At 40.7% G+C, this 25468-nt stretch overlaps 1 protein-coding gene across 1 annotated transcript in view; it reads right to left on the minus strand.

Moving 5' to 3' along the window:
- Window positions 1–25468, minus strand: part of mthfd1l (methylenetetrahydrofolate dehydrogenase (NADP+ dependent) 1 like) — a 147579-nt gene that overhangs the window by 42835 nt on the left and 79276 nt on the right. Inside the window, exons 21-24 of the mRNA XM_080200111.1 lie at window positions 22306–22445; window positions 21502–21543; window positions 19006–19106; window positions 13434–13611 (exon numbers count right to left, since the gene is read on the minus strand). Of these exons, the coding sequence (XP_080056237.1) occupies window positions 13434–13611; window positions 19006–19106; window positions 21502–21543; window positions 22306–22445 (461 nt within the window). The remainder of the gene's footprint in view (window positions 1–13433; window positions 13612–19005; window positions 19107–21501; window positions 21544–22305; window positions 22446–25468) is intronic.

The following is a 25468-nucleotide window of genomic DNA, read 5'->3' on the forward strand; positions in this document are numbered from 1 at the left end:
GGATGAACTGCAGTAAAACATGACCTTCTGATGTATTTAGCAAACAGATAAATGCATAGAGTTGAAGAGCAGTAGACTCCGGCTAGAGCTCCTGCATTGACAACAGAGGTGAGTGACAGTGCTGTAACCAGTGGTCACTGAATGTCATTGTACATAGTACATCTCAATGGCAGCAAAACCTGACATTATTTTACAGGAGTGATGTTAGTGTACCTTTAAGAGTTTTAAAAAAAAATTATATTTTCTGGAGCTCTCTGAGCCTCAGCTCTCATTATTGCCAGGCTGCCTATAAAAGTCTTTTATTGCTCTTTCAATGGTTTAAATAGCGTTTGTTTATTTTTACCCTGGGATCTTTTATGACCTTGCATTGTCAGGAGGAAGACTGGTTGGCAGGTTGTGTGTTTTTGGACAGTTTCCTTCCTGGTGAATTTAAGGTTTCATTTTCTGTTTGGCTGCCTGCAGTTTTAGTTTTAGAAGGGGCATCAAGCTGAAAAGAAGTGTTTCTCTTTCCCTGGTTTTGAAAATTCTGCTTGGAAGCTGAAAGCAAGGTTTCTTGTCTTCCTGGAGTAGAAAATCTGCTGAAGATGGCTTGACCAGAGGGTCTTCCTGGTATTCTGGGAAACTGTTCTGAATTCAAACTATTCTGGGTGTATCCAGACAGTGGCTAGAAGTTACAAGGCTAAGAAGTCAGGGTTTCAATTTTCCAATCAAAGGTCTCAGTTCCAGTATCATGTAAACATTAGCCTTTGCTGTGTTAAATCTACAGAAAGGGTTTTGTCTTGGGAAGTTTTGTTTAATTGGAATATTTTAGATATAATTGTTAAGAGTTATACATTATCGTTGTTGCTTTGTTTGTAATTGATAACATTATTGCTAATTTTCTTTCTATACACGTTTACTATATTCTTAAATAAACTTTGTTTGATAAAAAGCTCCCGAGTTGTTCATTTGAATCATACCTAAAGTGAAACATATCATGCCTACCCTAGCCAAATTCAAAGTGCAAAACGTAAGATTCAGGCAGACCTCTGACCTGGATTATAACACTGGATCAAATTTAAATGGCACTGAATGTGAACATTTTTTTTTGCCATAACACAAGTGTAAATATTTCCACATTTAACATTTCATCCATCATTACATCTTTACTCGTCATGGAAAAAAATTATCAGGGACAGAGCTACACTCCATTTGTTACTCTCGTAATTCCACTGTAAATTAATGAAAATGTCACTTTCTTCATCCACCATTAAATTGAAAAGAAAGACTTTCTTCAGTATTGTCTTTCACAACTGCATATGGAGTTTACATGTTCTCCCTTTGTCTGCATGGCTTTCCTCTGGGTGCTTTGGTTTTCTTTCACAGTCCAAAGATCTGTAGGTTAGGTTGAGTGGCCATACTAAATTGCCCCTTAGTGTCAGTGGGATTCGCAGGGTAAATACATGGGGCTACAGGGATAGGGCCTGGATGGGATTGCTGTCAGTGTAGGTTTGATGGGCCGAATGGCCTCCTTCTGCACTGTAAGGATTCTATGATTCAATGAACTTCAGGACATCAAAAGTATTTGTTGACTGGAAAGTGCTGTACGAAGTGTTGTAATGTAGAAAATATAGCAGTCAATTTAAACAGAAAAAGCTTCCATAAACAGCAATGTGGGAATGACCAAATAATCTATTTCAGGGAACGATGTGTGTGGAGACAAATACTGACCAAGATACCAGGAAAAACTTTTCTACCCTTCATCGAATAGTGCCATAGTATCTTTAATATCCACCTGAGAGGCCCATTTGGGCCCTGGCTCAACATCTCACCTAAAAGGCAGCATTTCTGATAGTGCAACCCTCTTTGAGTACTGCACTGCCATGTCAGCCTAGATAACACGTTCAAATCCTGGAGAGGGAATTGAACCCACAGACAGAGAGACTATGCTACCAATTTATATTATGTTTCCTCAGCGCTGCATTGTACAAGAAAACCTCAAAGGCTGAGGTAAACATAAGGTCTGGATTACATTTATAATATCCAAAGCCAGGATGAGGGAAAAGGTGGACACAGGGCAATAGACCATAGCCCTATCACACAGATTTGCTACGGGAAAAAAAAGGCTTGCTTAAGCACATTGGGTGAACTCATTCAGCATACAATTGCAATCCTGTGATAAGACCAATGTCTAATCTCAGCATCACAGGTATGGAGAGCTGCAGCATTCAATCTGGCTATGAAGTGGCTAAAAGTCTTCATGTTTCAATTAAAGCGTCTACTAAATTTCATGTATTCATTAACTTTGGTGCATTATCAGAACGAATGCAATGCGCTCTGTTGTGTATCACCTACTCTGTTTACTGCACCACTGTCAGGGGTGGCATGGTAGCACTGCTGCTTCACAGCACCAGGGACCTGGGTTTGATTCCCAGCTTGGATCACTATCTGCGTGGAGTCTGTACGTTTTTCCCATGTCTGTATGGGTTTCCTCCTGGTGCTCCGGTTTCCTCCCACATTCTGAAAGACGTGCTGGTTAGGTGCATTGACCCGAACAGGCACCGGACTATGGCGATTAGGGGAATACCACAGTAATTTCATTGCAGCATTAATGTAAGCCTTACTTGTGACTAATAAATAAACTTTAACCGTGTCTTCAGCAGCTGAGGACCCTGCGCTGTGTAATTCCCTCCCAAAAACATCTACCACATTTTCCTCAGTTGACACCCCAATTAAAAGCTACTTCTTATTCACTTGGCCTAATATCTCCTTTGGCTCTGCCAATTTTGTCTGATTTACACTTGATCAAATCTGATTTGAATTGGAAGACTGGGAATAAAATGCTTTGTTAACATACAGTGGGTCTAGAGGGAAAATGAAAATGATAAACTGAAAATGCTGTACAAATGCGGTGAAAATCTGTCAATTTTCTTCTTTAGAAGTCAATGTGGGTATTTGCAGCATTTTCTTCTTTTAGTTTGTAATAGTAAGTGATTGTACATACAAGTTGCCATTCACTTCAGTAGGGCTGATTGTGTAGAAAGAAAATTGTTGTGTGCTGTTCTCCATATATAGGGCATGACAAATCCAACTGAATTTAAGAGATTAGAGTCAATGTACCCTCTAATTTTTAAATGCATGGCAAATTAATTTAAGTGTGTGGACTCTTCAACGTTTTAACCTGAAAAGGCCAATTAGTGTGTGTCCTGCATGGAAACTTCCAGGTTGGAGCTTAATTATGCATCTTAGATGGAACATTGGACAGAGTAATTGTCCAGTTCTGAACAATTGACAGTGTTAGTAGTCAATGACACAGTTTGTGAAAGATTTTCATATTAAAAATGGTGAATGGTATCTTCACAACTGTTCCTTCACTCATCTACAGTGCATCAATTTTATTCACTACTGAGATCACTTCTTCAACGGCTAGTTCTTACCTTCCTAATTTATATGTAGAAGCTACAACATTAAAACAGGCCATTCAACCCAACCATCAGTTGTTGTTTATTACCCAAGCAAGCAAATAATTCTTATTATACACACATCTTCCCGCATCTCTTCAAAATAGTTCTGTGGGATCTTTCGCATCCATCCAAGATACAGCTTTGGTTTAATGTCCATCTGAAAGATGGCTCCTCTGACAGAGCAGTTTTCCCTCAGTGCTGCAATTGATCGTTGAATTGTGTGCCGAAATCTCTACAGTGGGACCTGAACCCATGACTTCCGACTCAAGAGGATAGAATGCTACCATGGAGTTACACAGGTTCACCTGCTTGGGAATGGAGAAGACAGATGGTGGGGAGATGTGAGCAAGAGGGGCTAGTACATTTGTACAAACTTCAAAACCTAATTGAGGCCACACTTGATGTTTCCCAAGGGAATAATAGTGTTGCATTGTCAGACTGGGTGCTCTTTAACCTGACTGGCCTTCAGCCAATGAATCCTCACAACACAGAGCTAGCATCCAATGTTATTGTTCATACTTCCCTACTGGGATTTGAGAGATGGCCTTTATTTAACATCTATTCCAAAAAACTGAAGCTCTGACAATGCAGCATTTCCTTTGTACTGAAATGGAGTGTTAGCTAGGATTATGTGCTCAGGTCTCTGTAGTGAAACTTGACCCCATAACTTTTTGACTCCAGGGTAACAACACTATCACTGAGTCACATCACTGTCTGTTGAATTGGTCATAGGATGGAGCTGCCACTATTATAGTGAGTGATCGGGTCAAAGTAGGCACCGCATTATCTATTTTACCACTGATCAATAAAACTTCTTGAATTAACAGTTAACAACTGATGGATTTTTCACAGTGCATATACTGAAACAGAACATATTCAATCTTTCAAAAAGGAAGAGTTGGATCGAAGAAAATAATTGGATCAATTTTCTATCAATAGATCATTTATCTTTTATAATATGGTTATACTCTGTTCCCTGGATAATCATATGATTTTGTTCCCTTTTTAATAAAACATTGCTATTTTAATTGGGTTACTTAATCTGAAATTTTGGATAATTAAATTTAGTATAAAAGTGACTATATTATGACTGGTGGGTTGTAACTGAACAATTAAAAGACAGGTTGCAATCAACAATGTGATGCACATCAGCTGCTTGCTGAATGAAGGCAGGCAGTTAATTTAAGTAATTAAAGCCCTGTTTAGGGTTCGTTTGCCAGCGGCGGAGTGGTACTGTGCTATGTGGAGGCATTGCTGCCAGCATACTGGAAATTACCTTTGTGGCTGCCTTTGAGTCTCCATATTGCAAAGACGAGGTTGTACCGTGGACAAGGAAGATCAGCCCACCCTCCACCGCAGCTTCAATGGGTCATTTGCAGCAACCTGTCTTGCTTGGTCACTCCTGATTTTTCATTTTATACTTAACTCTCAGGGGATACCTCCATGCTGAGATATCCTCCCAAACCCCTAGCTGCTTCAGCAGAGTCCACGTCTGCTGAAGCCCTAGAGATGCTGCTCCTTTGATTGGAATGGCAACATCCAGGGTTTGTGCCCGTAATTGAACAGTGAACTCGGAGGGGACCAATTAGAAGGTGAAATTGCTGTGCTGGTCATACTGCCAGCAAGGGCTGAGGTCCACCATTTAGCACCAATGTCGGGGTTCCAAAACCCACAGTAAAATTCTGACCACCCAGTCTAATTCCACTCTCCTATTCACTCCATTTAATCTTACTGTCCTGCTCATTCCCCATACCACCAAAATAAAACATTTGGTCAATTTTAAGTTCAACAATGTTTTCACAAAATTATACAGCACAGAAGATGACCTATTACCCACCATGCCTACACCAGCCTCACAAAAGAGATACCAAATAGTCCCACTGCCATGCTTTCCACCATCAATCGCCTATGGGCATGCAACGCAAGATGTAAGAATTTATCCAATTCCCCTCAGAAAATTATTACAGAATTGGTTTCTGCCAGTCCTTTAGGCAGCACATTCCCGTTGATATTGCCAGTGGAATCAGTCTCTCCATACTTATTGCTGAAACAATTCAATTTTAAACATCTCTATGAACATTTAAGTATTAGCCACACACAGTTGATAGTGCTTTCGCCTAGAATTGAAGGGTTGTGGGTTCAAAACCCACTTCAGGACCCGAATCATTTGGTGCTCAAGGCTGACCCTGCATTGCACTACTGAGGGAATTCTGCACTGTTGACGGCACTGTTTTTCAGTTTAACTGAGGCTATGCCTGATGGATACAAAAGATATAGAGTCATAGACTCGATATCATAGCACTACTTAAAAACAGGGGAGCTATTCCTGGTGTAAAAACATGACACACAGAAGAGAAAGCAAAAACCTTCTCCTGAATTTAGACATTGATTTTTAAACCACTATATCATTTTCTTGGGAGGAAGGGGTGATTGTTTTTGCAAATTGAGAAACTGAAGCAAAGGAGTCAAGGTTGAGGTCAGTAGCAAACCTGGAGAGGAAACTTGATAAACCAGGAAGTCCCATTTCTCAAAGTCCAGTAGGATGTTGAAAGGACATTGACAAAAAGGAACAGTCAAAAGCGAGTTGGAGGAAGTTATGAACACACTATATGTGGCTCTGGTCAGATTGCACAAGCAGCACTGGGTCCCATTAGGGTCGTTGAGATACAAGGGAAATATGCAAACATTGGAATCAACACACAGAAACAACATAGACTCAAGAATGCAGATCCCCATATTCTGAAAAGAACGTACATTTCTCTGGCACCTTTGCAAGATTAAGGGCATCCCAAAACACTGCATAGCCGAAACTGCATTTTTGAAGTGTAACCATTGCATGGTCTGTGCACAGCAAAGTCCCACAAATAGCAGGAGATAATGACCAAGTATTTATTTAATGTGGTTGGTTGAGGGATAAAAATTCATCCGCATGCCAAAAGGAACTCCTCTGCTTTTCTTCATACACTGAAATGTGAGAGTGCAAACAGGACCTTATTTTACAATTTCATCTGAAAGACAGCACATCGAACAATTCAGCACTCCCTTAGTAATGTTAAAGGAGAGCCCAGATTGGGAATTCAAATCTCTGGAGTGGTACCTGAACCTACAATCTTCTGACTCAAGAAGCGACTGTTACTCATTGACTCAGGGTTGTGGAATATGCTGGGATAGTGAACAGCCCCTTTTGCCTTGATTTCCTGGAACTGAATCTAATATTTTCACCTGAGTCAGGTTATGGGTTCAAGTCTCACTCCAGAGATTCCTGTACAGTACTGAAGGAGTGTTACATTTCCATAGGTGCCATCTTTCAGATAAGAGATTAAACTGAGACCATCTCAGTTCTCTCAGGTAGGTGTAAAAGATCCACAGCAGTACTTTGAAGAACAACCAAGGCAGTCCTCTCAATTTCCTGGCCAATATTTATCCCTCAGTCAACAACACCAATTTATTTTTAGATTGCACCTTTAATAGAATGAAAAATTTCTGGGTGCTTCACAGGAACATCAACAAAGTATGACACCAAACCATATGTAGAGCGATATTGGGTCAAATGACCAAAAGCTTGGTCAAAGTGATTGGTTTTAAGTAATGTTTTAAAGGAGGAATACAAGGCAAAGAGGTGGAGAGGTGTGAAGAGGGTATCCTAGAGCTCTGGCCCTTAGCAACTGGTGGCATAATCACTGATGATGCAGCAAATAAAATTGGGAATGCACAATAAACAAGAATTATCAGAGTAAGATATCTTAGAGGACTGTGGAGGAATTTGTATGTTAAAGATCAAGAGGCCACTTGATCAGGAATCAATGTACAATAGCATGCACAGGATGATAGGGGAAAGGGATTTGGTGCAGGTAAAGACACGGACAACAGAAATTTGAGTCACCTCAAGTTTATGGAGGGTAGATCAGCCAGGAATGTGTTGGAATAGTTGAGTCTGGAGGTAATGAACTGAAACAAGTCATTACCTCTGTGATGTTTGTGGGAGTTTGCTCTGCTCAAATTTGCTGCCACATTTCTGACAAAAACTAAACTTCAAAATACATAATTGGTTGTAAAATGCTTTGGTGAAAGCAGTAGAAAAATGCAAGTGTTCTTTTTTATTCAGTCCCTGGTGCTGCATTTTCTAACTGGAGTTCCAGCTTCTGTCTTTGGGAATGACTGTATGTTTCCTTGGCAGAAGGGTTAAATAAATGTGAAAATACTTTGCTCAGATAATGTACAAGTTACTTCAATTTTAAAAAACATTCTGACCACAACACATTAAAAAAGAAAGATCAGCTTTTCCATTAGTTTTTTTTTTACTCAGTCTTCTCCCCATGCCAAATCTGAATTGATGCCAAAGCATTTCTGACCAACTTCATCCTTCCCACCACCCCCACTCTACCCAATTAGCAGAGAGAAGTTCAGTATGACCCTGCCATGCACAGTCCGTCTGGATTCTGTCAAAATGCTGAGGGTTGACGGGATGTGTCCTGGTTTGTCTGAGCCCTTCATTTTTCTGGCAGTGCGACATTGGAGCTACATGAAATGAGCAACAGTGATTTTCCCAGGATGACACTACAGTGCTTTCAGTTTATTTAAAGACTTCTTATCTTTACCCTCTTGGCTGTGGGCCACATCCACAACAAATATTGTCAACATAGCAATCTTGCATCATTGTAGACACCGTGCCTGCACATTTGTAACATGGACAAAGTTGTCATGCATCAATCCACTACCTTATTACTTGTCAGACATGGCCCAGTTAGTGGAACTTGTGTATCATCAGCCAGAAGGATGTCAGTTCAAGCACATCTTGATCCTATAATCCAGACTGACAGTCTACAGTTGTAACTAAGGGAGTGCTGCACAGTTTTTGAGATGCCATATTTCAGGTGAAATGTTAGACTGAGGTTCCAGTTGTCCTCTCAGCTGGGTCTAAAAGATTCTATGGCACTATTCTGAAGCAAGAGTTCTCACAGTGGCCTGGTCAATCCCTAAACCACCACCATAAAAACAGGTTAGGTTGTTAATTTCCTTGCTGTTTATTATTGCAATTCTGGCCCTGGATGAGGCTTCACTTAAAAGCCAGTGAGAATGACTTAAACACCCCCAGAGCTGTGCGAGATCTGGGGCATCACTGGTGCAATGACAATACACGATCAAGGTGAGGATTGGGCGAATTCTTTACCTGCTCTTCAAACTTCTCGTAGACTAGTGTGTCTCCCAGACTCCTCAAGCAGTCCCTGTATCATTTCAGCTGCACCTCATACCACTCTCACCTTCCAATGTGCATCTGGAAACTCCAACTTCACTACAATGAATTCCCTCTTATTGACTATTAGTTGAGGCGTGGGATTCCTGGCTGCAGCCACCTAATTCTTGCTCCTGCTTGATTGTATTGTAATATGTCCAGCCTGGTTTTTGAGCGTGAGCCCAGGAGATTTCACCTAAACAAAGCCCCATTGTTAAGTTGGCTGGGCCTCCACATCTTTGACCTTGCCAAGTTCATTGCCAGGCTCCCACACAAACTCTTCTTATTTCCCTGGTAAAAGTTAGGACATTGTGGCAAATGGATGACAAAGACTGAAAAAAAAAGAACTGGTCAGACTATATCAGTGGCGGAACAGAAGCCAGTGAACTGACATTTTAAGTGTTGAGACTCTTCCTTGGGAAAATGAAAGTTGCCAAAGTCCCAGAGGACCGTAGGCTGCTCATCCACTTTTTGAGAGACAGTTAATTGGTGGTGATTTTATCTGAGTATCACCAAGTCTCAAGCGAAACACAACGCTGAGGAAGTGGGACCTTCATGGATAATATCAGCTAGTACAGGAATTGAATCCACGATCTTGGCATTGCTCCTCATCACAAACAAGCTATCCAGCCAACTGAACTAACCTACCTCTCTTCCTCAGGAGAGAGGCTGCTTGACCAGGTTTTTCCTGTTTGTGCTTTCAGATCTCCAGCCACTACAGTACTCTGTGTCAGATGGAAGATTGCTTGCTATAATCCAGCTTTCATTCCATGCTCCATATAGAGCTACCCTCACTATATTTTAACTAGTCACAAAATTTTAACAGAAAACTGCAGTTTTAAGCCTGGAACTCCTGGTCAGAGACTGGGACTAATCTGTATTATCACAACTGTCAGTTGCATAGATCTAGTGAAGCATTACATGCAAAGACTAAATAAAAAGTTCCAGAATAGGATAACTCAGTAAATCTTGTTTCCTTTGTACATCAAAATAGTCCAAGATTTCAAATTGCCTTGTTCTTCTTAGAGCAAAGAATAACTACCTGTTCACTTTGATAATAAAATCCCGCCTGCATAAAAACCATAATGCATCATATTTCCAGTTTTCCAATAAATTGATACCAATTGCCTAGTTTATTTTGAATAAAACTGTACCTCTACACCAACTAAAAAGCTGATGTGAATACAATTTATTTATTTAGTCCCTAAGCCAAAGAGATTGTGTGTGTGTGTGTGTGTGTGCGCGCGCGCGCACACGCTGTTCTACCATTTTGTGGATTATTGCAAGTCGGCAGATATATAAGAACATAAGAAATAGGAGCAGGAGTAGGCCATCTAGCCCTTCGAGCCTGCCCCGCCATTCAATAAGATCATGGCTGATCTGTCGTGGCTCAGTTCCACATTCTCGCCCTCTCCCCATAACCCTTAATCCCCTCTCTTATCAAAAACCCATCAACCCGCGTCTTAAAAATATTTAGCGAGGTAGCCTCCACCACTTCAACGGGCAGAGAATTCCAGAGATTCACCACCCTTTGAGTGAAGAAGTTCTTCCTCAACTCTGTTCTGAACCGCCCCCCCTTTATCTTGAGGCTGTGCCCCCTAGTCCTACTGTCTTTTTTGAGCGGGAAGAGCCTCTCCACCTCTATCCTATCCATCCCATTCATCATCTTATATGTCTCAATGAGATCTCCCCTCATTCTTCTAAACTCTAACGAGTACAAGCCTAGTTTATTCAGCCTCTCCTCATAGCTTAACCCCCTCAACTCTGGCCCCAGCCTAGTAAACCTCCTCTGCACTCCCTCCAAGGCCAAAATATCCTTGCGTAAGTACGGCGCCCAAAACTGCACACAGTACTCCAGCTGCGGCCTCACCAATGCCCTATACAGCTGCAGCAAGACCTCCCTACTTTTATATTCAATCCCCCTTGCTATGAAGGCCAGCATCCCATTAGCCTTCCTGACCACCTGCTGCACCTGCAAGCTGGGTTTTTGCGACTCATGCACAAGGACCCCGAGGTCCCTCTGCACCGTCGCCTGCTGCAGTTTTTCTCCACGTAAGTAATAATCCTTCCTACCATTATTCCTACCAAAGTGGACCACCTCGCACTTGCCAACATTAAATTCCATTTGCCAGTTCCTGGCCCATTCGCCCAGCCTATCTAGATCCTTCTGTAGACTCTCCACACCCTCCACGCAATTTGCCGTTCCACCAATCTTGGTGTCATCAGCAAATTTCGACACCATACACTCGGTTCCCTCCTCCAGATCATCTATACAAATGGTAAATAGCTGAGGCCCCAGCACCGACCCCTGGGGCACTCCACTAGTCACCAACCGCCAATCCAACTAGCACCCTTTGACCTCCACTCTCTGCCTCCTATTTGACAACCAATCCTCTATCCACGCTAACACCCTACCCCCAACTCCATGTCCCCTGACCTTCTGCAATAACCTCTTGTGAGGTACCTTGTCAAACGCCTTCTGAAAATCAAGAAAGACCACATCCACCAGCTCTCCTCTATCCACCGCCCTAGACACATCCTCATAGAACTCCAGTAAATTTGTCAGACATGACTTCCCCTTAACGAAACCGTGCTGTGTCTGCTCTATCTAGCAATTCCCCTCAAGATGCCTCGCTATTTCCTCCTTGATGACGGATTCTAACATTTTACCTACAACAGACGTTAAACTAACCGGCCTATAATTCCCTGCCTTTTGCCTAGCACCCTTCTTAAACAACGGCTGGGAGAGTGATATTTGCCAGGATAGGGTGCCAAGGGAGGGATGTCAAATGTAACATTCCAGTAATGATAAACATGGTATAATTCAGTTGAGTGTCAACTGTGTGTGAAAGCACACAGATCTGGACCGAACAGGGCTACTTATATTCAATAAATTCATCAGAGAGATGCACAGATACAATCTAGCAACCTTTGTACTTGAAAACAATGACACTTGGACCGATGACTGAATTAAGAAGTACAGAAACAAGATGTTTTCCTACTGTTCACTTCTCGGACAGTTCAAGATGGAGATGCAGTATCAACATTGTTGCAGCATTCAGAGAAATAACTCTGAATTTTCAAGCCATATGATCAATGACACTAGGAGCTCAAAGACAAAACAAAATCCTTGCACTGTTTTTTTCCTTCACAAAATTCTTAACTTTTTGCCATTTACCATGAAATACCGACTCAGTTTTAACAAAGTTTCTCAGGGTGTTTTACAGAAACATAGTCAAAGGAGGAAATGTTGGTATGAACAATCAAATGCTTAGGTCAGAAAATTGAGTTTTAAGTTAAGTCTTAAAAGAAGAGAAGGGAGAGGGAATTTCACACTGTTGGGCCTAGGCAGTTGAAGACATTTAGTCAATGTAGGAGACGGGGAGGAAGATGCACAAGAATCCAGGGTCATAGGAATGAGTTTACTTTATGTAAAGAGTGTTGAAACTGAACAAAATATTATCTGTCAGCTGATATAAACCAAAATTTTATTTTCCATTTAGGTCAAGCTATCTCACAGCCTGAATCCATCTGGAACTTAAACACATTAACTCAATAATACAGGCCATCAAGTCTATCAGATTCTAGGCTTGCACTGCAGCATCCTTCATCCAATGCAATCACATTACCATCAAAGATTATTTCATATAATCACCAGTGAACACTATACTGGCTAAAATTTGGGTTCTATACTTCAAAGCATCAAAAGCTATTTATTGATACAGCACACAGAATATCACAGAGGAGGCCCATAATTCCTTAGATGCTGTTGGACAGTCCCTCGGTATGTTTTGAGTGAATTAGAATCATTTATTATTCTACTGTACTCCTCCTGAACTTTAACCTCTCTTGCTCTCATCTCCGAATCAGGAAATAGTACGTTGAAGTCCCATTCAAGAGGCTTGAGCCCATAGGACAATACCAATGCAGTAGTGCTAGACTGCCAGATGTGATATAGCTTGTACAAGACGTTAAGCAGAGAACCTGTCTGCCCTCTCTGATAGGGTCTAAAAGATCTCATGGCACTAATTCAATGAAGAGGAAAGTTATCCCTGGTGTCATGGCCAATATTTATATTCTTTTCAATATTACTGAAATATCTTTTCTGCCATTATTACATTGGAGCTTGCTGTGTTCAAACTGGCTGCTACATTACAACAGTGACTACACTAAGAAAGTACTTTACTGGCTACAAGGTGCTTTGGGGCATCCAGATTTTGCGAAAAGCACTATAGAAATGCAAGTCTTCTGTCTTCTATCCAAGCAGCTGTTTATGGACCACATGTAATGCATCGGCCCTGAAATTCTGATTTTGAAGGTCAGAAAACTTAGTGCCACTTGTAATTATATATCTTATTGTGGTTTCATTCACCATTTAACTTTCATGGCCCTTAGGAGTTCAGAGAGGGCTGTGCTTAGCACTGTTGGCTCATTGGTGAATCAATACTGCCAGGCCAGTTAGCATCAGCAAATTAAGACACTTGGAATTTGGTTAAGAATTATAAGCTTTATCCATGCAATATGAATATAAACTTTTTGTGTGCAAACAAGGCTCCATGATGCTCTCCCAAATAGTAATGAGACAAAAATCCTGTATCCTTACCGTTGTACAGCAAATTAATTTCAAGCAATTGCCAACGATTTGTATGCGAGTTTCCCACTACCTGTTATTTCACTATTATCATTATTGCATCTTTAATGGCACCAGCTCAGTAAATTTTGTTTTAGCTCAATAGAAAATGGAAAGGAAGCCTCACCTTTAGGTCATAAAGGTATCTGAAGTTGCTCTTCTGGTCTGCAGCCCGCCTGACAGCTTCAGCCAATTTTAATGCGCCTTTGCCTCCCATAGCCCAATTTTGACATGGCACAGCGTCATAAGCTCCAAAGCTTTTTGCAGTTTGACAGGCTAGGTCAATTTCTGCTTCAGTGTCAGTCCTATGGAGAAAAAGACCCATGGTTATAAAGTGCTTTCTACAATTTTAGAACATTGCTTTCAAGGCAAGGATTTTTGAAGTGTAATGTGGGAAATGTGGTCACCAATTTGTGCACAGCAAAGTCCCACAAAAGCAATGTGGTCATAACCAGATCATCTGGTTGGGAGGTAGGTTGAGGGATAAATATTGGCCGAGACATCTGAAGAACTCCTGTGCTCTTCTTTCATTGGTACCATGGGATCTTTACATACCACATCTATTGTCTATCATTACTTCCATTGTTTTTGGCCGCATGTTTAGTAACATAACCAATACTCGCAATAGGGAACCTTAAATTCTTCCCCATTACCAATATAATAAACTCTAAAGGCATTAGATCTGGGTTTGGGGTACAGCTTCTAAATCTAAGTCAGGATAAAATGTTTTAAAAATCACGAGGCTTCAGAGGCTAGGCTTCTATTCACTTGATAATCAAACAGATGGTCACGATAATTAAAGAAGATTATAGGGCAGAGAGGGGTAAACTATTTGCTGTGGTGGGGAAATCCAGAACAAATGGACGTACTCTTAAAATCAGAGCTAGGCCCTTAAGGGGTGATGTCATGACACGCTTATTCACACAAAGGGTAGTGAAAATCTAGAATATCTCTGCACAAGGCTGCTGAGACTTGGGGTGGGTCAATTTGACACAGATTCGATTTTGGATAGAATATTCAGAGGATTCCCCTTAAATGTGTGTGTGTGTGTGTGTGTGTGTGAGAACATAAGAAATAGGAGCAGGAGTAGGCCATCTAGCCCTTCGAGCCTGCCCCGCCAATAAGATCATGGCTGATCTGAAAGTGGTTCAGTTCCACTTACCCGCTTGCTCCCCATAACCCTTAATTCCCTTATCGATCAGAAATCTATCTACCTGTGACTTAAATATATTCAACGAGGTAGCCTCCACCGCTTCAATGGGCTGTGGGTGTGTGTGTGTACGCGTGACGATTGTTAAAGTTGTGGGGTGGTGGTTGAGTCGGTGGGGGTGGGGACTTGCCTGCAATGATTGGGGACATGCACCTGCGATACTGCTTCAGTGGTGGTGGATGGGGGTCGGGGGTGTTTAATTCCAGTGCTGATCAGGGCGTCCTTTAAAAGATGATGCCCGATCTCTGTAGAACTGGCCTTGCCAGCTTATCAGGCCTTGCTGTGCCAGAGTGATGGCATAAATCACAACCCCAGATATATTTTGCACTAAGTGCCAGAAAAATCTGGTATGAAAACTTGGCTGTGCATTTGGAGAGATATACACTAATTTTCATTCAAAGTCTGACACTGACAAATTATGGTAAAATTCCACTCATCTGTTTTATATTTCCAGTCAGCTTTCTCTTGCACGTTAATTTCTCCTTCCTTATTAATTCTTAAAGTCATCATTTTCTGTTCTTTTTATTCTATCTAATCTACTGACCTGGCACTTATCTTTATAGAATTATACACTTTTTCTTTCAATTTGATATGATTGTTAACTTCTTTAGTTAGCCACGGTTCCCTTAGTGTCTGTCTCTCTCACTAAAGTGCATCTTTTCTAAATACTCTTAAATATCACAAACATTGATCACTGCATCTCCATTAACCTAATTTCTCAGTTCATTTTAGCCAGTTGCATCTTCACGCCCTCATGATTGCCCTTGTTTAAATTTAAGACACTAGTCTTGGATTCACTCCTCTCCACCACAAACTGAATGTGAAATTCAATCATTGGTCACTCCACTATCACACTGGTGATTTTACCATGCACGCTTAATAATCTTGGCTTCAATTGATCTCTGCTTGTGTTTCATGGACCCAGGTAGATGGCATTAGGTCCCCACGAGGGACAGGCTGCTCCATATCAGTCAAACAGAAACTCTGGCTGTCCAGCAGCTTGATTTGGTGATTAAACATGGGCACATATCTCAGCCTGGCACCTAATTATATGTTGAAGGCATCAAATATTTCAGTATCTCTTTTCACAACCCAGCCAGGGTTATGCAGCCACTTAGCATGCTCGTGAATAAATTCTTCAGGCTGTTTGAATCTTGCTTTTCATGCAGTTAAGTTCTCTCTGTGGTCTGACTTATATACATTGCTTAGTGGTAATAATCAAAGCTTATCTTGCACATAACTATTATGTTCTTTACCAGCCTGAATTTGAACCTCCCCTTCTCTTTACGCTATAATGCTACACTTTTCTAATCTTTCCTTATAGCTCGTGTGTTCTGTTTATGGTGGGGTCAGTCTTGCTACTCTTTTCTTCCTGTCTCCAAAAGGATTGGTATCCTTTTTGCGGAATAGTGACCAGAACTGAACACAGTGCCTCTCGTAAGCAGCAATATTTAAGCAATATATAAACTTTTGCCCCAATGTGATATTTCTCAGTGCTAATTACCACAACATATTAAAAGAGACAAGCATTATATCAAAGCATCATATGATCATACTTCAGTTGCACAATTTTTCGACCGATGTGCAATACTTTAAATTTGTCAATGATATTTCAGTTGTCATTATTCTGCACAATACAATGTCTCATCCGAATGCCCTGAAAATCTTTTTGAGAGCTACAATCTCATGCTGTCTGCAAACCTGACAAATTTACAATAGGCTTTGATGGTTTGGTTGTTTAAGCATGTCAAAAACAACAGCGACCTAAGTGCAGAGCCTTAGCAGTCCACTCAGCACTTTGTTCTCAGTCTGAGGCAATACCGTCCAGATGCAGGGTGCGATCTTACCAGCCCACTACATTGGCTGATCGGCATGGCAATGGTAAGAGGGCAAAAAACCTGAAGGCATCTTGTTTTGTCAGCAGGATCTGAAGCCATTGCTTTCATGATGTTAGTGTGGTCAGCACAGCAGTTTCTGGCCTCCCGAATGCTTCTCTTCTCATCGGCAAGACACTCATGGTCTTCCAAACAGGGACAAGACACCATGGCCACACCAGGGGGAGATCGGAGACCACTGAAGACCCCGGGTGGCTGGGGGCATGGCCAGGGAGTGTCACCACCAGGCACCATAGCTGCACTGGGGCAGTGCCAAGGAGGTAGGGCTATGATGTGGGAAGCAGGATTACCGATTTTTTTTACAGGGGGCAGGGAAGGAGATGGCAGGAGGTCTCCCAGTATACTGGGAGATCAGGGCCCCTGCACAATGGTGCCCCAGTGCTCTATAGCTGGCTGCAGCTCCCCACCCCGCTCAAGATTATAGTGTCAAACTCGCCCAAAAAAAACGTAGTGTTTCAAACTTTTTGACACTTTTTTTGTTAAGATTGCAGTTTTACCCTTTTTAAAACCAATTCTCAGTCTGAATTCCCAAGCAAGTACGGTACACACATATCCAATTGTTGCTGAATGAAGTACTCCCTTCATGCTTTGAACTTCAAGTTGTGGAATGATAAACTATAAAACACTGGGAGCTGTGTGAGTGGTTGCAATGCATGGTATCCACTGCACTCTGAAATTACATGCTGCATCAATTCAAAATCAAGGCTCGTGGATCAGGACTTGAACAAGGTCTTGAGTTGCCACAAATGCACTAGAAAAATCGATCATAAATTGCTAATGCAGAACTTTAAAATTGTTGAAAAAACTGCACTCAAGAACTAAGAGGTTTATCATCTTCACTTATTCTATAAGTGGACTGCTGAATTTAATTTTCCAGTTCAGTAAAGCCCATTTCTAAAGGCACTGGCTAACTCCATTAGAGCTCACCCCTCTGAAATTCAACGCTACTGCTTTCTAATTATCTGAAGATAAAAGTTTTTGAAGCACTGAATTCCTATCTGGTTTACATGACTTAATCAAAATTAATGGATAATTCAAATTGCTATTCATGCAGGAAACAAAAATAACCAGGAATAGCTAAATTGTGGGGCAAAGACTCCATTTTAGTTCACTATTCCTCCAGCACACATCCCTTGTAATTGTCTATTTTTAATCTATGCAATTCTTTGCAATAATTTTTGCTCACAGTTTACAGTTAGTTAATGATAACCTATATTAGTGTTTTTAACGTAGTGAAACATTCCAAGGCCCAACACAGAAATTGTTATCTGACACAATGGCATACAAAGACAGGACAGGCAACTAAAACTTTGGCCAAAGGGGTAGATTTTAAGAGGCAACTTAAAAAGTGGATGTGGAGGTGTAGTGATTTGGGGAGGGAATTCCAGAGTTTAGGGCTGAGACAGTTGAAGGCACAGCCACCAATTTCAGGATGAAGGGCTATAAAAGAGGCCAAAAGTCAGAGCAAAGTTCATGGAGGGTTGTCGAGATACATTTCGCCAAGAAGAAAGTGTGTTAAATTTTGTAATTTTAAAAGGGATACAAGGAGAGAGAAACTGGGAGCTGATTGCATAAATCCTGATGGTGGCAGGACAGCTGAACAAAGCAGCTGATCCTCAGCTTTATAGAGGCCAGAAGGTTTGCTAAACCTACATAAAACACTAGCTTGGCCTCCATTGGAGTAATGAATGCAATTCTAGTTACCACATTTTGGGAAGAACAAGAAGATTTTGGAGAGACTGAGAAAAAATTTACAGAAAGTTCCAGGGATGAGGAATCACAGTTACGTTGATACAATGGACTGGTGAAGGGTTGCTCCCCTCAAAGCGAAGGAAGCCAAGAGGAAATTTGATTAAGGTATTAAAAATCCTTAAGGGTTTAGACTGAGTAATTACAGATAAACTGTTTCCAATGGCTGAAGGCTCAATATTAGGACCCAGATTTAAGCAAAAATACTGAAGGTGACAAAGAGAAAAATAAATTTGGGCTCAATGGATGGCTAGGGTGGCTCAATGGATGGCTAGGGTTTGGAATGTAGTCTGAAAGGGGGGTGGACAGATTCAACAGTAACCTTGCAAAGGAAATTGGATAATTACTTGAAAGAGAAAAAATATTGCACAGTTACAAGAAAAGAGTAGGAGTGAGACTAACTGGATTTTTGTTCCAAAGAGCTAGCAGACTGGGCCAAATGGTTTCCTCTGTATTGTACCATTCTATGATTGGGAGGGATGAGATGATGAAGTTGAACACTAGGATGATCAGCCTTGACTTTTATGCTGCAGCCTCATTGAATACCGAATCTTGTGACCCAGAGGCAAGAATGCACCCAACTGAGTCATAGCTGACGGTGATGCAGCCAACTACCACCACAGCAGTAGTGCATTTAATTGGTCCTCAGCTCTTTGTCTTTTTAGTTTGAGAAAAAGGGCGATGAGATGTCCCTTCATTCAGACATTCACACCAATCTGGACTGATTTGACACTCAGACAGTTCTAGGGGGGATGGAGAACTTGTAGCTCAAGATTCCATTTGTGGAATAAGGCCTCTTCAATGCCTAAAGTACTTCCTCGTTGAGTCCTAAGTACAGCACTTACTTGAAAACATTCAAAGCAACCACGACCGGGATCCCGAAAAGCCCAGCAATCTGGATGTGTTTCTGCAGATTAGAGCACCCTTCGGCCACTAGCTTCAGGTTCTGTGACAACAATTATATTCGTTTATACAGAGAAACTTAGGATAAACACAGAAATGTTGGAAATGTGTAGCAGGTCAAGATGCATCTTTGGAGGGACTGATGATTGTTTTTCTGACCTGGAATGAGAGAACTAAATTTTATACATATTGAAGAAGCAAAGATAACAAGGGAAGGCAGGCCTATAATTGGCATCACTGAGCTTGGATTAGGGAAGATTAGCCAACTTCACTACTCCTAACTTCTTTATTAGCCAGCAGTAGATGCTGATTGAGAATGTCAAATGAGGGCAAGGCCATAGTTGACTGGGAAGTTGCCCAATTTATACATTTTGGTAGGAAGAATGAGGAGAGGCAACATAAACTAAAGTGTGCAGGACGACAGAGACCTGGAGTTATATGCATACAAATCATTAAAGGTGGTAGGACAGCTTGAAAGAGAGGTTAAAAAGGCATATGGGATCTGGAGCTTTATAAATTGAGACAGAGTACAAAAACAAGTAAGTTATGAGAACCTTTATAAAACACTGATTCAGCCTCAACCAAATTATTATATCCAAATCTGGACGTTGCACATTAGGGAGGACTTTAGGCAGGGACCAAAAAAGATTTATGAAAATGGTTCCAGGATTGAGGTGCTTCAGTTATTCGGGTGGACTGTTAATGCTGGGGTCGTCCCCCTGCAGAAGATCAAGAGGATATTTAACAGAGGTGTTCAAACTCAGAAGGCATCTAGGCAGAGTAGATAGTGAGAAATTGTTCCTATTGGTGGAAATGATGACAACCGGAGGATATTGTTTAAGGTAACTGGCAGAAGAATCAACGATGAGGATAAACAATTTTTCAACAAGATCTAGAATACACTGCCTGTGAGTGTGATGGAGGCAGACTAAATGGTGGCTTCCAAAAGGGAACTGGATAAGAACCTTCAGAGAAAATATTTGCAGAATTACAGAGAAAGGAAGGGATTAGGTGAGTTGCACTGCCAGTGGGCCTGTATGACAAGCCAATGAATTCCTTCTGCTCTGTGATTATTTTATGATTCCATTGAGCCACAATGCAGAAACTCAAATGTTACTGGCAATGCAGAGAAGAGTAATGAATATGAAAACAAGGTCCAGAGGAACTAAAGAACAACAAGTTATTTAGACTAGAAAAGGAAGAGAGGTTTTGGAAGTTTGAAGTTAAAGGAACAAAGAGGAATTAAAATTGCAATAGGGTGCTGTTGACTGAAATCAAAGGCAGACCTGGAAAGGGCAGATTGGGTGAAATTGGCTACAGAAAGCCAGAGATGGGAAACAATCATAAGGTTTGGTGCTCTTATTTCCAGCCTTTGGAAACAACAACATTCTGTTGGGGATTGATTACTTGAGCTTTTGTGTAGAAACTTAGATGCATGTGGCAATTTAAGACAAGGAATACTGAAAGGAGAGTCAGAAAACCCAGAGGTGGATAATGCTAAAATAGTTGAGTGAAAGCCTTGTTCGAAAGGATAGTTGGAAAACCTGGAGGTGGGTCCTTGCTAATAAAGCAGCTGAGGGAAAGCCTTGTGGGAAATGCTTTGAAAGCATTCTTTTGGGTTGAGTTTAGAATCACTCCTATGGTAATCATCTCGGAGGAATTTGTGCAGAAACCCACAGAGGACGATTGAGTGGCATATTGAATGGGATGTGACTACAGTTAGCCTGTTTGGTTGCAGGAACTGTGTGTTTATTAAGAACATTATAGCATTAAATACACTGTGTAACTTGTGATATTCTTGAAATTTGTGTACATTTGTGAAGATGAGTGGGCATGAAGGATAACTGTACTATAGTCAAACTTTTCGTACGTAATAATTTTTTTGTGTTAAAAGCTAATTGGCACTGTTCCTCCACATTTTCCTTTTAAAAAAAAAGGAAAATTATGGTCTTCCGAGCTAGGATTCCATTTAGGGATCTTCTTGTCCAGTGGTAATATAAATTGGGATCATTTTCAATTAAAATCTCAAAATATACTTATGACCCTCTATCTATCTATTTATATACTAGTTTGTTCAAATTTAAATTCTCGAAAAACAGCATCAAACATTGAGTGCACGAAACAGAGAATCATCAAGAACATGGAACACACCATGGCAGAAAACCCGAAGGTTTTGTGGATGTGAAAACCTGAAGGTTTCCCTTGTCTATCAGAAATCTATCTACTCATTGAATATATTTAAGTCACGGGTAGATAGATTTCTGATAGACAAGGGAATTAACGGTTATGAGGAGAAGGCGGGAAAGTGGAACTGATCCACTTCAGATCAGCCATGATCTAGTTGAATGTTGGGACAGGCTCAAAGGGCTAGACACCCTACTCCTGCTCCTATTTCTTATGTTCTTATGAAGGCATTCCAGTCTGTGAAGTATACCTACCTCCTCAGTGTACTCTTTTGATAGGGGTTTGCCTGTACTGACCTGAAAGAGATAGAGAGAGGGGTTAGGTTTTACACAAGTCATTTTTCGGTGGAGTGCAAACAAATCAAAACAAAATAAAAACACTTTGTGGCAAACATAAGCAAAACAGAAAAGGCTTGCATTTATTAACACCTTTCACAATCTCACAGTATTCCAAAACACCTTGCAATCAATTAAGTACTTTTAAATACTGGCTAGCATACCAGGGAAAAATCCCCTGTTCTTCCACCATTAGTGTCATGGGATCTATTACATCTGACAGAGGGATCAGTTTAATGCTTCTGGCAAAAAGTGTCACTCCTGATTGTATAGCAGTCCTTCAGCCCTGCACTGGCATATCAGTTTGGATTGTGTATTCAAGTTGGTAGATTGGGGGTTCAACAACCCCATTACCTTCTGACTCAGTGGAAAAAAAAGTGCCATCACCAAACCACAGTACAAACTCTTGTCTTACTGCTCTGTTGAACTGTATGAAAGTTACTGTCCTGAGGCACTGGGCAATTCCCAGTTCACAGACAAACTCTTGAATTATCATATCCGCTTAAATGAATGACATGGCATTTAAAATTATACTTCCCATTCCCAAACATCAATTTTTGCTCATTCCATCTTCCCTTGGGTTGTTTGGATTGTAGATCTGTGAGTGGTACTAAAGTATCTCCTAGTGGAGAAAGATCAGCCATAAGCTAACTGAATGGTGGTGGAGCAGGTTCAGGGGCTTAATAGTCTATTCTTGTTCCTATGTTTACATCATCTACTCACACTGGGCCCTCCACCGTGCATCTTCAAGGCACGGATTGTTGCCACAAGCACCACCACACCAGGCTTAAGACCTGAGGCTCTGCATTTTATGTTGAAAAACTTTTCCATCCCAATGTCAGAACCAAAGCCAGCTTCAGTCACTGAAAGACAAGATACAAGACAATTTTAATTAGAAAGTAATATATAGACCTGACAAACCTATCAATAGGCAAAACTATTAACTGAATAATAAACAAGAAAGATTTCTAAATAAGTAGAGTGTACATAAATCAACAAAAATATATTTTTCTCCATTTGTAATTCCCATCAGTAACAGGACTGGGCCATTGAGCCCATCAAGTCTGTTCTACCTTCAGTGGGATCATAGCTGATCATTGCAATCTACTATTGCCCAATTGGTTCTTCTCTCATTCACTTTTAATCCACTTTTATTAATACAGTCGTACTAATTGTTGTGCCAATATATATGGGAACAGCAAAGTGCAGTGGGATTACAGAGCAATAGCACCAGGTAATAATGTCATAGGGGTCTCCACTTGTAATATCATAATTCTTAAGTTTTTGCATATGCTGTCATCAGCAATTCCTTAATGTGTCACATGATAATTACAACCACTGGCATCACCCTCCCATTATATGAGATCATATGTGATCTGTATCTTAACTCACATCCACCCACCTTGACTCACAAGCTGTGGACTGTAAAATAAAATCAATTGATCTGGGATTTAAAATTAATTAAGTTATCAAGTATAGATTTACGTGGAGTGTAATTTACACTTCTACCACCGTGTGTGTATAGAGGGGTGTCCTAATTTAACTCCTGAATAACCTGACTCTAATTTTAAGGCTACTTCCCCTGTCCTAGATTCCCCAACCAGTGGGGAAGGTTGCTATCTACCAAGAATTCCTTTCGAAATCCTAGAGACATTAATAAAACTGCTACTTTTTAGTATCTATGAATCTCTCTAGATCCCCATTGTTTTTAGTTTTTCACCATTTAAACAATACACAGATCAAATCTTTCTGGTCCAAAATGAACGACCTCACACTTCATTTATCACAGTTTTAACAACTCACTTAATCTATCAATGTATATTTGTAATTGTCTGGTCCTGTTTACACTACTTCTATGTCATCAATCTTTATACCATCACAAATTTGGATATATAACTCCAAGTCATATTGAAAATATTGACTAGTTGAAGCATCAGCACAGATCCTTGTGGGACACTACTAGTTACTTTCTTCCAATTTAGGTATTTACTCATTATTCCTACTTTCCATCAAGCCAATCTTCCTGGAATCAATCTTAGCTAACACACTTTTTTGAGGAACATTATCAAGTATCTTTTGGCAGTTTATATGAAATATATTCATAGACATTTCCCTCTCTACTATTTCAGATACAACCTGAAAAAATTCAATCTGTTTTGTGAGATGTGACCTATGCTTTACAAACCCATGTTGGCTTTCTCTAAAACAGCTCAAATTTCTCTTAATTGCTCAACAGTCAATGTTTTTTTTCAAAACACCTGCACCATACAAAATAACCATACACAAATATGGACATTCAAATAAAGACTCATATCCACAAATGGACACATATCATTTAAACTTTAGGAATTATGCCATATGTTATACAGACCACTGATAATTCAATTGTTTCTGCGATATAAATTAATTTATAATCTTTTTCATCAAACAATATAAACAGCCAAGTGTGAGTTCAATCCCAAAAATAAGTAATGAAAAATGTGAATTAAGCAAATTTGGAATGGAGAGTAAACGCCAATTGTCCACACAATCGCAACAAATACACTTGTGTGCACGCAGTTGTGTCAGGTTTTAATTTCTACCACAAATTATCAAAAGCCGCAAAAGGTTCACCATTTTTCCATCACCTCCAGTTTTACTTCAGACAAGGAAGGAGTTCCCAGGTTTCTCACAGGATTGAATGCAAGGGAGAAAGTCAGTGTTTGACATTCAGATATCAATGGCTTGTTATTTGATGCAAACTCCAATTATCATCACTTCACAACATCCCCACCCATTCCTTTTGTTGATGACACGAGTGTAACTGGAATTTTGAATCTCCAGGGGAACAGTTGCTAAGATTGGATTGTGAAGACTAGAAGATGCATGAGGGCACAACAGGGTCTGTTTAATCCCACTTAGCTTCTTCCTGGGTGAATTCTCTTTGTAGTCTTTCCCCATCAAGAGCTAAACTACAATACTTACACTTACTTTGCCATAGTAAAACCTCCCAACGTGCTTTATAGAAACATTATTACACAAAACTTGACCAAACCAAATAAGCAGATATTAGCACTGCTAAGAAAAATCTTAGTGAAAGAGATAGCATCTTAAAAGGAGGCCATGATGTGGAGATGCTGGTGTTGGACTGGTATGGACAGGATGAGAGGTCATACGACACCAAGTTACAGTCTAATAGGTTTATTTGAAATCACAAGCTTTTGGAGTGCTGCTCCTTCATCAAGTGAAGTGGAGTGAGGCAAGCAGGCACAGAACATATCAGCGGAATAACGATAGCCCGACACATTCAAGTAATCAAGAGTGTCAAAGGCTAAGCACAGACAGTCTGGCGCAGTGTATGCTGGCTGAATAACAACTCTTTACAGGTTATTACGAGTGCCAATAGACAAATGCAAGCAGTTAAGTATAATCAATATATATAAAGCGTCAACAGACTGTATAACAAGTGAAGGGATAACCTAAGAACCAATAATTTAACGCAGAGAAGTAATTACAGAGTAAGGTGGTGCTAAACATTATGCAAACTGATTTGGGTAGAGATATCATCACCCATAATCAAGGTGTGCGTGGTACCAAAAAAGATAGTCAGGGAGATTTCCCCTACCCCCTCACCGCCACAGAACAATTTGGTGAGGTTACATGTAGCGTGACATGAACCCAAGATCACAGTTAAGGCAATCCTCACGAGTGCAGAAGTTGGCTATAAGTTTCTGCTTGGCGATTCTGCGTTGTCGGGAGTCTCGAAGGCCGTATGTTCTTGACCACTGAAGTGTTCTCCACTGGGAGGGAACACTCCTGTCTGGCAACAGTCAGCAACTGGCAACGGGTGTCCATTCGTCCCTCATCATAGTGGCTGCACGGTCTTGCCGACGTACCATGCCCGAAG

Source organism: Carcharhinus amblyrhynchos, chromosome 12, assembly GCF_965287045.1.
Source record: "Carcharhinus amblyrhynchos chromosome 12, sCarAmb.v2.hapA, whole genome shotgun sequence".
NCBI classification, from domain to species: Eukaryota; Metazoa; Chordata; class Chondrichthyes; order Carcharhiniformes; family Carcharhinidae; genus Carcharhinus; species Carcharhinus amblyrhynchos.